General features: G+C 38.4%; 1 protein-coding gene across 1 annotated transcript in view; it reads left to right on the forward strand.

The window, feature by feature from the left end:
* LOC136051468 (ankyrin repeat domain-containing protein 26-like) overlaps positions 1–15,802 on the forward strand; it is a 34,766-nt gene that overhangs the window by 5,257 nt on the left and 13,707 nt on the right. Inside the window, exons 4-17 of the mRNA XM_065740908.1 lie at positions 1,664–1,697; positions 1,778–1,850; positions 2,962–2,985; positions 4,922–5,024; positions 5,761–5,846; positions 7,499–8,262; positions 8,768–8,777; positions 8,937–9,171; positions 9,887–10,022; positions 10,636–10,669; positions 10,877–11,015; positions 11,919–12,132; positions 14,118–14,301; positions 15,370–15,516. Coding sequence (XP_065596980.1) covers positions 1,664–1,697; positions 1,778–1,850; positions 2,962–2,985; positions 4,922–5,024; positions 5,761–5,846; positions 7,499–8,262; positions 8,768–8,777; positions 8,937–9,171; positions 9,887–10,022; positions 10,636–10,669; positions 10,877–11,015; positions 11,919–12,132; positions 14,118–14,301; positions 15,370–15,516 — 2,183 coding nt within the window. The remainder of the gene's footprint in view (positions 1–1,663; positions 1,698–1,777; positions 1,851–2,961; positions 2,986–4,921; positions 5,025–5,760; positions 5,847–7,498; positions 8,263–8,767; positions 8,778–8,936; positions 9,172–9,886; positions 10,023–10,635; positions 10,670–10,876; positions 11,016–11,918; positions 12,133–14,117; positions 14,302–15,369; positions 15,517–15,802) is intronic.

The following is a 15,802-nucleotide window of genomic DNA, read 5'->3' on the forward strand; positions in this document are numbered from 1 at the left end:
ATTTAACGTTAGAACATTAACATTGGAAGTTTCAGCCTCTTGGTGAATCTCTCTACATGAGATTTCACTGAATGTGTATACTGTATTGCATCTTCAGAAAGCTGTGTTCAGATCAGGGAATATTCTCAGCTAATCTCTGTGTTTAGGAAATACAGAATTTGTACTCTCATTTGCCCTTCATTTTGTTAATGATCGTTAACAATTAGTTCAAGAACTTTGGGAATGCTGACTTCTATGTGGAGGTCAGATACGTTTGTTTTTCCTTGTTTGCTGGGAATCAAAGTCCTTCTATTTTGTCTTGGTTGTTAAGAGGACAAAAGTTGTTTTCCTACCGTGCAGTTTTCATCAGTACATCAATGACCCGAAGGATATATCTACTTAAAGGCACTTTCATAAAGTTTGCAAATGATCTGATATTAGGGAGATGGTTGGATATGCTTCAGCACAGAGCTGGCATGCAGAGGGACTTTGGCCAATTGGTGAAGTGGATTTGGCAGACACTGTAAGAAATCCATCAAAGGCAAATACCAAGACCCTCATGGTGAGGAACAATCCCTTCCTACAAAACATGGTGGGACTGTGTGACAGGGTGGCAGAAAGGACAGAGACCTGGCAAAGGGCGAGCTGAGCATGAGCCAGCAGGGTGCTGTGGCAGCTAAGAGCTGCAGCCTGGGCTGTTTTAAGAGCAGGAAAGCCAGGAGACGAGAAACGTGATTGTCTGCCCCTATTTGGCACTCACTAGACTGTGCCTTGATCCTTGGTTGTAGTTCTGAGTTCCTGCTACAGGAGAGGTTGATGGTTCAGCAGTGAGCTAATTCTCTAGGGAGCCATCATTTTTGTGAAGGAGTATTTGCCCCGTGAGAGGGGGCTGAGAAAATGGGCTTACTCAGCCTGAAGAAGAGGGAGCTTTGAAAGGTCCTAACAGTGGCTTCTAATGCGGATCAAAAGACACAGCCAGGTGCTTCCCTGTGATACCTGGCAGGAGGTGGAAGTGCAAGAGCCACGTGGAAATGGAAGCAAGAAAGTTTCTAACTGGAAATGAAAAGTGTTGCCATGATAAGGATGGCAAAAGAGAGAGGTTGGACCGTTTCTCTTCTTGGAGGTGCTCAAGACTACACTGAATAAAGCCCTAACCAACTTTTCCTGACCTGAAAGCTGAGCTGGCTCTAAGTAGTTGGCTGATAGACTTCTGGAGATCCCTTCTGATGCGACTTACCGTATGATCTTAGGTGTGAATTACTACCTCCACTGGACTGATGAAAACTTGCAGTGTAGTATAGCATGCCCGGGTAATGCTCCTTTTGTCTCTTGTATATCCTTCGATGATTCACTGTGGAGAACTGCTGGTGATTCTTCTATCTAAGGACAGCCTTTAGCTCTCAAGTATGCTTTTTGATTTTCTTTACGTTTTTCAGAATAATCCATAGCTTGGAAGAGCAGCAAATAAAATGCAAATATCTCTCATCTGTTTTTATCATTTTAGTTTTACAATATAGTTTGAAAAAGCACTGTTTTGTAGATGCTTTCCTTCGTGGTGTTTTTATTGAATTGGCCACTCCAGCTTCCATACTATTATGAACCGTTTTTCCGTGTTCAGTGTTGGTACTGATTAATTTTTACTATGCAAAATCTAATTTCCACTTTTCCATTTATATTTGAACAGCAATAGATGACATTTCCGGAGGAGGTTCAATAAGGTGAGTCTTCTAAAAATACCAAACACTTACTTGAGAAATGATTTGAGAGAACCAGTATTTATTTTGCTTTGTTTTCTAAGAAGTTCTGAAAAAGAGGACGATAGTGACAGTTGGCATACTTCTGACGAAGAAGAACTGGATTTTACCTCCAAGGTACAGTGCCTTTGTAGGAAAATGGCTATGTCAAGTAAGTTATTTTAAGGCAGTTCTCTATTAGATTGCAGTAAACTGCTTTTCCAGACAATTCATTTTTTTCTCCTTAAAAGGAGTCTCTGGTCTGTCAACCTTTCTTCAGCTCTGAGTTTTTCCAAAAAGAGATGTACCTTTGGCAGAACATGCAGTAGATTTATGGTCTGGGGCAAAAACGCAGTAGATACCAAGATAAAAAAAACAGATTTTTGTAGATGTTCATTGAGTCAGATTTGCAGACTTTAGGGGTTGGTAAGTTAATAACCTATTTTGTTCTCTTTCAAACTTTGCTATGGTTTCCCCTAGTTTACATGGTAGAATGCTAACTGATAATCAAAAAGAATATTTATTTATCAAAATCTAGTCAAACTGTTCATCACCTGGTTCTCTTTTCTTTCTCACTAGGTTCCTTGAGTGCTTAATGCTTGAGCTGCTCAAATAAGGATTTTTTTCTTTTTTCCTTTCTCTGTGGGATGACATTCCGTGCTTGTACATAATCTCACGCTGCATTATTTTCTTTGGTTTTGGATACTTTGATTTTACTCTTTTTATAAGCTACATCTGCTCACTCCTACTGTTCTTATTGATGTTCTGAAGGATTGACGTTTTTTTCAGTGATGTCTGGAGTATGTAGTCAGTTGCACTGGGATTCTGCAATGATTAGGATTTGGTAGTTCAACACACTCTGCAATGCTGGAGATGGAAGCATGTGTACTTTAAACATCATTCCATTTGCTTACATTGATTTAAATTGAAGTGATGCATATTTCAAGCGTTGTTTTGAAATTTACAGGTCTGTCACTGACTGTCAGTTTTTTAAAAAAAAAAAACATTTTTCTTGGGATTGTTATGCATCTACAGATAGTTTTGAAGTAAAATAGTCACTGACTTGTATACATGAAGAATGTTTGTGTAATTAAAATTGAAGGATCTAGAAAGCATATAAGTACTTTCAAAAGGAGTCAGCCTTTTATTTACTGTTCAAGATTTGATGTAGGTAAAAGATTTGTTTAAAAACAAACAAGCTAATAAAAATAGATCAAATAATTCTTTTAAAATGTATTTTCATTTGTAGAAGCCACAGAAGCCAAACTTGGCAGTGTGCATTATTTTCTTTGTTTTTGAATACTTTGATTTTACTCTTTTTATAAACTACATCTGCTCACTCCTACTGTTCTTATTAATGTTCTTATTAACAGAACTTAAGTACTGAAAGAAGGTAGTAGACGTGCAAAAAGAGTGAAGCCTGGGAGCAGAATGGCTGGTACAAGCGTTGGCTGACTGAGATGCTCCTCTCCATTGTGAAAGATTTTTGCAGAGTTAAGATGTGGAGGGAGAAAAGGGCCTGTATAACCAGTGTGAGAAGATCAATGGTCTTGGCCTCTTGGGACACCAAGGCTGCAGACCTAATTCTGAAGGGAACACAAACCAAGGAGCATGTTGCAGGGACTGTGACACGTGATATGAGCAGTCAGCACCATTGAGGAATAGAGTGTGAAGTCAGAGCTACGAGGAGACTGCAGAGAGGATGCAGTTGGTGGGTTTGAGGCGTGGTACAGCTTTGGTAGATGTTTTGCTTTTTGATTTTTGGGCTGAGGGCAGGAACCAACAGGTTTTCCTAGTAAATATTTTTCTTGGAAGCTTGGAATGGAATTTAATAATTCTGACTCCGGGGAGCACAAATGATTGTAATGTAGCCAGTTCTCCTTGTGGTGGGTAGTAAAAAGCTTGTTAATCACTCACACTGTGTTAACACAGCTCGCAGGGTGTTGTAGAGTGCCAGATAGTAGAAAGTGATGGAGGATGGGGAATTTAAGGCAGTTGTGTTCTACATTGTTGTTTATAGTTTTGTTGGTTTCTGTGTGGTCGGGTTTTTTTGTTGTTGTTGTTTTGTTTTCTTAAGTAGTGTACTAAAACATAAAGTCCTTTTAGCCTGCCTTCTCTCTATAACTGGTAAAAGCAATGCTCGTGATCAGAGAAATCTAAAGGAAGAAAAACCATTGTTTCTAAACTACATCCTTCTATTTCCTTCTTAAAATAAATAAATAAATAAGGTGATTCCCTTTGAATTGAGCCCTGCCCCTGATGAGGCTTGTTTACCTCGTGTTGTTGCTGCTCTATGTCTGTAACTGGGGGTCTTTGAAGTTCTTACACGGTAGATTGTGTGTTCAGTTAGTGGTGGGACAAAGTTAGGTCAAACTGCTTACGTGGGCCTCCTAGCTACTGGCTTTGGAGTTGGTTTTCTAGCATGATGTTGATACAGCATGGTTTACTGCACATAAAAACTTGTTAGCTGCTCAGGGGAGCTTGTGTGAGGATTGTTTTTCTCACTGTCCAGCTCTATTCTGCCGATGCAGTTGGAATTAAATGGTTGTCTCCCGAGTGAGCAGCACAGACATTTAGATTTTTCTGTATAGAACTTCTATCTTTTGTAGATACACTTAATCCATTTTTCAAAAGTGTTCAACAAATACCGAGTGTGTTGGCTGTTTTTATCCGTTCTGTCTGAGATAAGTAACAAGACAAAAGTGAGCAGGGTCTGTAGCTAGCCCTCCTCTTGGTTGTTCTTTTCTTGTTGTTGTTTTTGCTTTTTTGTGAGGAAAAACAAACTCATCCCCTACCCCTTTCTTAAAAATACAAGACTAAGATTTTCAAGGTAGCCTTAATCTCTGTTAGCTTTGCCTTGTTAGCCTTTAATAGCCTTTAATCAACACAAATCACACTTGTTTTCTTTTTGCAATGGAGTGATTGGTGCATTCTCTCACCACTGTGGGGTACAAGCCCCTCGAGCATAAGCTCCTTGTTTATTATCAACATCTTGATTTCCCATGTTAATTTCTTTTGTGGCTGTCTGGTTTGCCAAGCTTGATCAACATGAGAGAATAGTTCAGATGAGACGTGAGGATGTTTTTTCCCTTTTATTAGAGATATAAAAACCTTTGATACAAAGGTTAAATTAAAGATTGAAGATTAAATTACATTACAGAAAAAACAAGTTTGTACCAATTCTCATGCATGTGTTTTACATTGTACAGTCGGATTCCGAAAGCCTGAGAAAAGTATCACCTGGTGTGTTGCTCCCAGCTGCAGCTGAACATGGAGCGTGCTTGCTGAATATTTCAGGGGAGCACAACAATGGTAACTTTCTCATAGATTGGATTTGTCTGTGTTTATAGACAAGTGAACTTTTTCTAGTGTTTTCCATAGGAGCCCTGTTGTGTTCTGGGTGTGTGCTTTAGCAGTGAAGAAATGCTGGGCTCTTGTTAATTAACACCAGTTAACACTGCTCTTGCTGGCCTGGAAGTTCTCGCGTGTGTTGTGTGTGTTGTCTGGACATGTATGTATTTTTTTTGCTTTAATTTGCTGCTCAATGTGGTAAGAGTGGTGTCTGGTTGAGTTAAACTTGAGGATAAATTCAGGTTTTGTTGCTAAGGGTTTCTGCCTGCAGCTTGTGGCATTTACCTCATGACCATCCTGATTGAGCATGAGAGAGCAGGAAAGTTTTGTTATCGGAATAAAACTTGTCTCTTTTTAAAAATGATTTGGCAGTCCAGCTTATAACATGGGTACAGCGACATAACTGAAAAGGCTAATCCAATTTTAGCTTAGTAGGCTGGAACCAGATCTTTGCAAGCTTCTGGGAGCTCTAAATCAGCTTTTCAATTGTCTTGAAAGTCTGCTTCATATGATTCAGCTAAGTTAAGTTTGAAATCAGTATGGAAAGGGGGAAGAGGTGATTATGGTGATCTTTCTATGGTGCATCTGTGTTACTTGACCAGCAAGTGAACTAAAATCAAATCTTGATGTTTTTTTGTTGTTGTAGTAAGTTGTAATAAGTCATGTACATTACAAAAATGTGATTTCTTCACTGTAGATGAGTGCTCCGATTCTGTCTTTCATGCGCCATCATCATCTGAAGAAGAGATTGTCATGGAAGCCATTGAAAGCTGTGGGGAGCAGGTATGTGAAAACAGATATTATGAGTTATAGTCTGAATTAGTGAACTGTGTTATGCATTTAGGTAAAAGAAAGCTTACCTCTCAGTAAATAGTTCTGAAAAGAGAGTCTTGTACGTGAGGATTTTATCATCTGAAGTTAGATACTATCTTCTTAGAGTTGTGTAAAATGCTTGCTGCTGCGATGGATACTTGACATCGTCCTGATATGTTTCCAGCCGGTTTGCTTAAACACTGCAGTGTTTTTCTTTGTGTGCAGTGCTGAGAAACAGTGCAGTTGTGATTTTTTTTTCCTATCCAAAATATGTATTCAATTGGGAGCAAGATTTTTCTATTGTCTGATTGTTTCTTTGATAAAATATGCCATATTTTCCTCTTTGTAAGAGAAAGATCAAGCAAAAACCTGAAATATGATGATCTGTCAATGCTTTCTCTGCTTCTGCAAAAGGTAGCCTTGTGTGATCAAGTTAAAAAGTGTTTGAAAATAATTTTTGGAGGCCATTATGGAGGAATATAAAGCAGGCATTCCGTTTGTATTGGGCATACAGGACAGGACTGGGTAGGGATCTCCAGTGAGTGTCTAGAGTCTTCTGTAATACCTCAAGGGACAGTGGAGCAAGTATTTTCAACCACATGCCCAGGCACCGTGGAAGAGGGATGTGAATTTCAAGAGGTAGAGAACAGAACTTAAGTACTGAAAGAAGGTAGTAGACGTGCAAAAACAGTGAAGCCTGGGAGCAGAATGGCTGGTACAAGCGTTGGCTGACTGAGATGCTCCTCTCCATTGTGAAAGATTTTTGCAGAATTAAGATGTGGAGGGAGAAAAGGGCCTGTATAACCAGTGTGAGAAGATCAATGGTCTTGGCCCCTTGGGACACCAAGGCTGCAGGCCTAATTCTGAAGGGAACACAAACCAAGGAGCATGTTGCAGGGACTGTGACACGTGATATGAGCAGTCAGCACCATTGAGGAATAGAGTGTGAAGTCAGAGCTACGAGGAGACTGCAGAGAGGATGCAGTTGGTGGGTTTGAGGCGTGGTACAGCTTTGGTAGATGTTTTGCTTTTTGATTTTTGGGCTGAGGGCAGGAACCAACAGGTTTTCCTAGTAAATATTTTTCTTGGAAGCTTGGAATGGAATTTAATAATTCTGACTCCGGGGAGCACAAATGATTGTAATGTAGCCAGTTCTCCTTGTGGTGGGTAGTAAAAAGCTTGTTAATCACTCACACTGTGTTAACACAGCTCGCAGGGTGTTGTAGAGTGCCAGATAGTAGAAAGTGATGGAGGATGGGGAATTTAAGGCAGTTGTGTTCTACATTGTTGTTGATAGTTTTGTTGGTTTCTGTTTGATCGTGTTTTTTTTGTTGTTGTTGTTTTGTTTTCTTAAGTAGTGTACTAAAACATAAAGTCCTTTTAGCCTGCCTTCTCTCTATAACTGGTAAAAGCAATGCTCGTGATCAGAGAAATCTAAAGGAAGAAAAACCATTGTTTCTAAACTACATCCTTCTATTTCCTTCTTAAAATAAATAAATAAATAAATAAGGTAGTGTTTTTATTTTTGTGGCATGATCGGATAAGTCTGCAACATCATCACTTGGCTTAACCGTAATTTCCTTTTTCTTGGTAATTTGTCTGTCTCTATCCGCTTATTTAAGGTTAAATGTATTTTAGAAACTACTAACTTGGTAGAAAGGACAGCACATGTAAAGCAGACTGACAGAGCAGAAATTTCTCCTCAGGAAGCCCTAGCAAAAAACAAGGAATCCCACAGTGCTGACAAGCAGTTAAATCTAAAATCGTGGGAAGGAAGATATGAAAGAATGTGGCTTGAAAATGAGAAAATGGAATTGAAAGCAATTTTTAAAAAGGTTACAGCAAAGCTGAAGCAGCTGTTTGGTGAAATTGATGAATCTGAAAAAACTACGTCCCTTGCGGCAGAAGTGGCAGAAGATGACTTCAAGGAAGAACTGGAGAATTTTTGTGTTTCATCTTGGGTGACAGAATCAAGTAATAAGTTAGAAAGTAAAGGTGAATTTGGAGATACGAAACTTAACGCAGACCTAGAAGAACCCAAATTGGAAATTGTCATTTCAAATTGTGCCGTCCTTCCTGATCACAGTAATTTAAATGCAAACATGGACAATATCTGGAGTGCAGACGAAGAAGACTGTGCTAAGTGCACAGATAATACAGAAGTACCTCTAGCAAAAGGAGAGGAAATGGAAGAGAATGAGAATGGGATTAGTAGGAATGTAGAGGTAAGTCCTGAATATTCCCTGAGACATTGTCTAGAAACAAATATTTTGGATGGCATTTCTAATATTCCCCCTAAAATAAGACGGATTTCCACAAATGATGAAAGTACACTTGGTTTGATAAGAGAGAGGAAATTTGACAAGGATTTCCAGAGACTGCCTTAGTGAAATCAAGGAAATGGGAGGAATGGAAATAAAAAACTAGAGACTAGAGTGGTACTTTTCTCAAAACCTTCTAATTACGTTGTGGGGAAAACAAAATGTAGTGTTTCTGTTTAACAATAGGTGGCAGTCAGTTCCAGTGTAAGTAGTGATCACCTCACTGCTGTAAAAAGAAATGCATACAAGTACACCAATTTTGATTCTCAGTCAAGGAATGAAAATAGCTTCTGAACAGGGTCTTGACTAATCTCTTCGTTTGCTGTGATTTGTGCATGGTGTGCCTTCATTGCCTTTCACTAAAACTCCTGATTGCTGTGAAACTTTCTGCTTGTGAGTTTGGGGTTTCTTTTTCCTCATCATTAAGGAAGTGCTCCGTCATACATGCGCTCTTTATTTTGTGTTTCTACAAGTAATGGTGTGTAGTCCATCTAATTCCTTATCCATCAGTCATGACTTATTGTTTCTGTCCTAAGGGCTGTGTTTTTTTGTGATACTTTAAATCATGAGTGAAATCAGAGTATTTTCAATGACTTCATACATTTTGTGGAGCAATTTTTTGTTTTTTGTTTTATCTTTCATTATTTCAGAAGTCAGCCTTGGATTCTTTGGTCTTACATACAGTTTTTATCACCTTTAGGAACAAAAAAATACATGAAGCTTAACTTTCTCTTCGTAGGTTGAGAAGGAAGAAGGGAAGCAGAAACATTTCAAAATGCAAACAATGGAGAAACAAGATCTTGATAAATTCAGTACACCAGCAGGCGATATTACCAGTCAACCAGTGAAAGAAAAGCTTGCTCTAAGGAAGAATGAAGAAAAAACTGAGAGTGAAAAAACGATAGAAGAAGAAATGCACACAGAGAATTCTTCATCTGAAGAGAGATTAAAATTAACAGAAATGCCACTAAAAAGGTAAACTAATAAAATAATCTGTAATTTTTATTTGTAATATTTAGGGGTTTTAGCTTCAGGGTTTTTCTGGTCTTGTGTTTGAAGCACTTTCCTCAGTGAAAGCTATGCCGAGTTGTCCCATGATTCTCAAGCTTTTAAAAATATGTTTTTCTAAGAACTGAGTGCACATTGGACGTTCAATTTTATTTCACTGGAGGAGATAGAGATCTTGTGAATTTCTTCCTTAAAACGGACACTAATCGGGTCTTCAGAATCTTAGCTGGAGATTGAGAAGAAGCTATTTTCGTAATAAATAGCCACTCAGAACAGAAAAGCAGAAACTTAATTTATTTTCTCCCTTTTCTAGGAGATGCTAGTGTTCCTTGTGTACTTGTTTTCATTAAACTCAGATCCCCTTTGTCAGGAAAAAGGGAAAGATAATATTACCAAACAGGTCTAAAAAGTTTGAAGAAGACACAGATGCTTTTGCATAACTCTAGGCAGGATTTTTTTATCTGTGTCTTCTTGAGGAAAATCTGTGCTCTATGTGCATCCCCTGATTGGGACAGAGAAGCGTTACAGCTTGAATGTTTTCCAAGATCTTGGGAATCAAGTCTGTGTTTTATCGCAGACATCTTTAGTCTTGTTTTTGTTGTGTTGTTTTTTTTCCTAGAGTGTTCCTTTTTTTATATAATGTACGCAATTGGTGATTTTTTTTTCTTTCTGTTCAATGCTGTAAATCTGTTCTGAATGCAAAAAGGAAGAAGAAAAAGAAGAAGAAAAGGCAGTCTTCAAAGAAGAAGGCTAAGCAGAAGATTCAAGGATTAATGGATGATAGCACTGTCAGTGAAACATCTCAAGATGAAGAAAGGTACTAAATATAAGGAATATTATAAATAATTTAATAATTACAAAAATTGGCCTGAAAACGAAAGGTAAGATTTATAAACTGAATGCATAGGGATTGTTCTATGCCAAACAAGACCTGGGGGTACAGGTGGTTGGCGAGCTGGATGTGAGCCATGTGGAGAAAACAAGGTACAGTGGGTACAGGCTGCACTGGGAGAAGTATCATCTTGGTATAAAAGATGTTTTTGAAGGAGAACAGTCAATTCCTGGAACAGTCTTCCCAGTGACATGATAGAATTTCCTGTGATTGGAGATCTTCAGGACACAATTGGACTGGGTGCAAGATAGTCTCCTTTAGGCTCCCTTTCCCCACGTGGACCTAATGACCCTTTAAGGTCCCTTTCAACCTGAACTGTTCTATAATTCCTAATACCATGCAGAAAACATAGCCATTCAGTACACATGAAGAGGTGTTTTTGTTGTTTCTTTTTTTTTTTTGCCTTCGACTACATGTAAAAAAGTTTTGTTATTAAACTGTAGTTTAATTTTCTTCTGAAAGTTTTCAGAGCAATTTCAGTTATTATTTGTAATGCAGTATAAGCATTCCAGTACTGAAGTGTCTTTCTGTTTTCCAGACGTGCAACAAGAACAGGGAGCAAGAAGAAAAAGGTACTGTAAAATTACGTTTTTATCAGCTTTTAATCACTTAAAGGGTAATAGCTTTTACATCAAGTTCAAGATGCAAACGATTTCTGCTAGTATGCAACTTTGTACTGTTTTAGCCAAATCTCTGAGTGAGAGGATGAATTGTTCTTGCATTTATAATGATCTGCAATAATATAGTTTTGTATACTTACCACACTGTATTGTCCGTAGGTCAGCACACAGATGGCTGTTACTGATGACCTTGATTTAACACAGTCCTCTGACACAACTACATGGGATGCTGAGTGGACAACTTCAAACTGCAAAAAAGCTATGTTGCTGTTAGAGCAGCTTAGTGCGGTTTATGCAGGTAAACTTCTAAATCACTTTGTTTTCTGTTACAAGTTCCTCTCTTTTTTCCTGCTTGTACCTCTTAGTAAGTCATGACAAATTGCTCCCCAAAATATCTTTGCCAAAAAAAAAATATACATAATCAAATATGCTTGCATGTATACACATAGCTTGATATAAATATAAGCAGCACTAATTTTCTTAATCTTTTCTAATATTTCAAAATGCACATATGGATTACCTGCCCTCTCACTTCTATTCTTCAGCAGGACAGGAGGTGAAAATAGAATTTTAAAAGTTCAAGAACTGACACAAAGGCAGGGCCATCACTAATTGCTGTCATGGGCAATACAGGCTCCACTTGGGGAAAATTGATTTCATTGTTTGCCAATTAAATTTGGTAGTGGGAACGATAAAAAGAAATAAATGAAACACCTTCCACCCACCACTTTCACACACTTAATTTTGCTCCTTCAGCCTCTTCATGCTTTTCCCCTGCTCTAGCATAAGTCCCTCTACAGGCTGTAGTGCGGGCTGCAGGAAAACACCTGCTCCATTATGGTCCTCTCCACAGGTTGATTAGGAATCTGCTTCCACACCTGGAGTGCATCCTCCTTCCTCTCTCTCCTTCATCTTACCTTTACGTTACCACTGCTATTATTTACGCTTTTTTTTTTCCTCCTTCTCTGTCTATGTGGTATTTTTTGCCCTTTCCAATACATGCTTTCTGGGAGGTACCATGAGCTTGGCTGATAGGCTAAACTGTGTCCTGCAGTGGGTCTGTTGGACTCGTCTGTATTTGGCACGGTCTTCTCTGTCTGTCTTACAGAGACTTGCTGAAAACCTTGCCACCTAGCCCCAGTACAGCAATGAATTAAATAGATTGTACGTGCAATCTCGTGTATTTTTTTCCTCCATATAGGTTCTGCTGTGCCGCTGAAAATTCAAAACATACTCCTTGAATATGAACAGATGATAGGTCGTGAAAAAAACCACCATACAGCTGTCCAGAGCAAAGCCTGGAAATTGGAAAATGAAAAAGAGGAGTTGCAATTAATAGCAGAAGAGACTAAAGATTTGAAATCCATGTTGGCTCACCAAGAAGTTGAATTCAAAAGTGACATCCAAAGCCTTAAGTATGCAATCTTGTATTTGATCATGTGTGTTATCCTGATCACGTTTTAGAAGATGCTGACGGTCTAGCCACCAACAACGTGCCATGTCCCCTAGTGCTACATCCATGTATCTCTGAAGTACCTCTATGGATAGGGAAGTACAAGTATTTTTAAGAGTCGCGCTTCACAGATTTTGTCTTTGTACCTTCCGTTTTTATATAAAATTAGGAACTGTGGCAACTCCACAGACTGCCAATTGAAGCAGTTTAGTGGGTGTGTTTGACTGAAGGTCAAATTTGAGATCATTCCCTTGTCCTCATCTGCTAGATGCAGATGGTTTATAATTACTGTTTACACTATTTCAGGGGAGTGGCCAGCAGGCATTATACAAAATACATCAAGAACGAATTCCAAGCCCTGCACATGGGATGGAGGGATCCCTTGTGAGGATAGCCAGGGAAATGCTCGGGTTTGTGAACTGCTTTGCTGAGAAGGCCCTGGGGGCTTTGGCAGATTTAAGTGCCACAAAAGCCAGAATGATCTCACAGCCCTGTAGGCCGAGAGTATCCTGGCTTCTGTTAAGAGGAGCAGAGCGTCAAGAAGCTGAGGGGAGTGATAGCTCTTGTTGGTCTTTTTTGCTGCACCGAGTCCAACTTTTGGACTCTCCATACATGAGATCATAATCAGCATGTGTGAGTGCAGCGGAGGCATTCTAGGCCGATCACAGAGCACGAAGCACTTCTCTCTGTGAGAAGAAGTCGAAGAGGTGTGTCAGAAGTCTCCCAGTGTCTGGAAGGGGATTATGAGTAAGACAGAGCAGTTCCTAATTTGGCCTGGATTTGATTCTGAATGTTTTTCAAAATTCCCAAACATCTATAAATTGCAAGGAATTAATTTTTTTTCTATATGAAATCTCAAAACTATTAGCTACACATTTGTAAAAGCTGTACTTTTTGAGAAATTAAAGCAATAATTATAAGCCATTTAAATCCTAATGTTACAGCCAATCTTTTGAGCTATTTATTAGCGGTCACTACTAATGAAGCAGATTCATTTTCCAGACTTAGTAAAGCGGATTTTTGGGGGCACCTCTTTATGTTCATAGTTGCTTTCTTATTTGTTGACAAAGATATTGGAAAAATATTCAAAATAACTACCAAATACGAACATACTTTCTTGTTTACTTACTGTGGACACGCAGTGAACAGTTTTAACCACATCAGTGAACAGTTTTAGCCAATCAAACTGCTGATGGTTTCAGTTATTAAAAAAAATAAAGCCTCACATTCTCCAAGGCTTTTTTTATCAGATTGAAAATCAAGTTGCTGATATTCCTCCTACATGTAGATCCAATGACTTTTAGAACTGTGCTTTTCAATCATTCTGAGCTTAACATTTCTAAATCTGTTTTTGGAATACTGTCCTTACTCTTTCAGAATAAAAATAAAAAGGTTACTCTACACGTGGTGAACAGTTGTTGTAGTCTTAGAGGAGGCTTGCTTAAAAGTTTTTGGATCTGTCTTAGGTTAAGTGATGTGCTCTTTTGTTAGCACTACTTGCAGTCTCCATGAGTTCTCACTATGTAGATGATGTTCACTACATTAAGAGCAGTTTATTTTGATACTAAAAGTTTATGGTATTTTGATCTGGTGAGACAGTGAGCTAATTTTGAATGAAGTGTGCACCTGTAATGTGAAGTTTTGGGGTTTTTTTTAGAAATTTTAGAAGTGTACATTCTTCATATCTGCCTACATAAACTGGAAAATACATGATGAATTTTATACGTCACTTAATGGCTTATTTGTCAGTCTTGTACAGCTCACGTACAAAATGTCTTCCACCACTAATGGGTTGAAATTGGATTTTAAAAGTTTAAAATTACAGCAAAAATATTGCATTTGAAAAGATGTGGCATTTTTACAGTTTGTTTCTGCGAGCTCATAATGTGGCATATTTACTTTTTTGTCCGTGCTTTAATTCCTCAAATATTCTCTTTAAAATCCCAGATTTTCTTTGAAACAAGAAGAGGAAAGGAGGCTTAAAGCTGAAATGCAAAATGAAACAATGAAAGAACAACTGAGGAAGAAAGAAGATCAGTATTATAGAGAGACAGAGAAGAAACAACAACTTGAATTGCATGCAAGGAATTTAGAAACAGAGTTAATATCGCTGAGAAAACTCTTGAAGCAGGTATATTAAACATTCAGTTTTTCTGTTTCTTGATACTAATTGATACTGTATTCTGGGATGTCCACTGAAAATGTACCTTGTTTGTGCAACAGGCATTAGGTAATTATCTTGGTACATTTTGAGGACATATTACAAACATAGTAAGAGCACATGAAAATGGTCCTTAGGGATCTTCAGTGGCCACACTGTTCTGGCAGGAGCAATAAATAGTTAGCATCACCTCTTTCAGTTTGCCTGAATGTAATGGCAGTGTGGTTTGCATTAGTTTGCCTCCTGGTCTGTTTGTTCAGTTGGCCAGTCCTCTTCTGGGTCTCACCTCATTAGTAGTCTTCGTAAATCTCGTACAGCTCAATTTGTACAGCAGTATTGCTAGCTTTTGGTAAACTGAAAATATAATGACATGTTCTGAAGCATTTCTAAATGTTAGCACTGAGTTACAGATGTAGGCTTAAGCCCTTGCAGTAGCATATAGTTAATGGAATTAGTGTGCTTTTGGAAATGTTACTTGTTGGCTTTATGCTGTTCCTACAGGCAGATCTTTGCCTGTAAGCATATAAGTGTACATCTCTATTTTCAGTGTGTATATATAGTATGTTAGAAAGATAACTTGGGTTTCTGCTTAAACTCTGTACATTTCCAAGAAAGGTAGTTTTACCTTTTTCTTTTGTTACAGAGTGTGATTCGTTAAGTATAAAACTTTAGAGCGCTAATTTTTTGCAACAGGTTGGAAAAGACCTCCAAGATCATCAAGTCCAACAGCAACCAAACCATACTACCCTAACTCTAACAACCCACTGCTAAATCATGTCCCTGAGCACCACATCCAGATGAGGAGGTGACTCAACCACCTCCCGGAGGAGCCTATTCCAGTGCTTAACCAGTTAACATGCAGTGCTTAAACATGTTTATTTGCAAACATGGAAGATTGATGTTCAGGCCGTTCTATGATTTTATGATAAACAGCTCTTATTAGAATTAATAGAACGTAAGAATGCAAAGAATGAAACAGGAAGGTATTGCTAATTGTGATTTTGTTCAGGATTCACAAGTTTCATTATATTGCTGTAGACTGAAGAAGAGCGTGATGAAATACAGATGCAGCTCACTCAGGAAAAGAGTGCTAGAGCCCTACAAGAAGGAATTTTGAACAGCCACCTGCAGAGGCAGAAGGATCTGGAAGTACAGTCAAGGAAGACTATGGAAAAAAATTCAGAGGTAAGCAGTTCCATTTCTAATGCATGTGATTATATTTCACTGCGCTCATTCTAAAGTCATAAGAAAAATAACTCTTTGTGCCTGTTGGTGGATTATCTACAGTTTATCACTATGACCTGGTTTTGTTACTGCTTTCTTTAAAAAACTCTGGATAGCAGCATCAATCCCATATATACCTGAATTGCATGTGGAAGTAGGAAGCCACTGGAAAATAAGATGCTGTTTACCCAGTTTCTTAAGCTATCTGCTGTTCTTCATTGTGTAGTTGTTACCATCATTTTTAAGG

The sequence above is a fragment of the Cyrtonyx montezumae genome, unplaced genomic scaffold, assembly GCF_038088225.1.
Source record: "Cyrtonyx montezumae isolate F1298 unplaced genomic scaffold, pur_monq_1.0 scaffold_3, whole genome shotgun sequence".
Taxonomy (NCBI): Eukaryota; Metazoa; Chordata; class Aves; order Galliformes; family Odontophoridae; genus Cyrtonyx; species Cyrtonyx montezumae.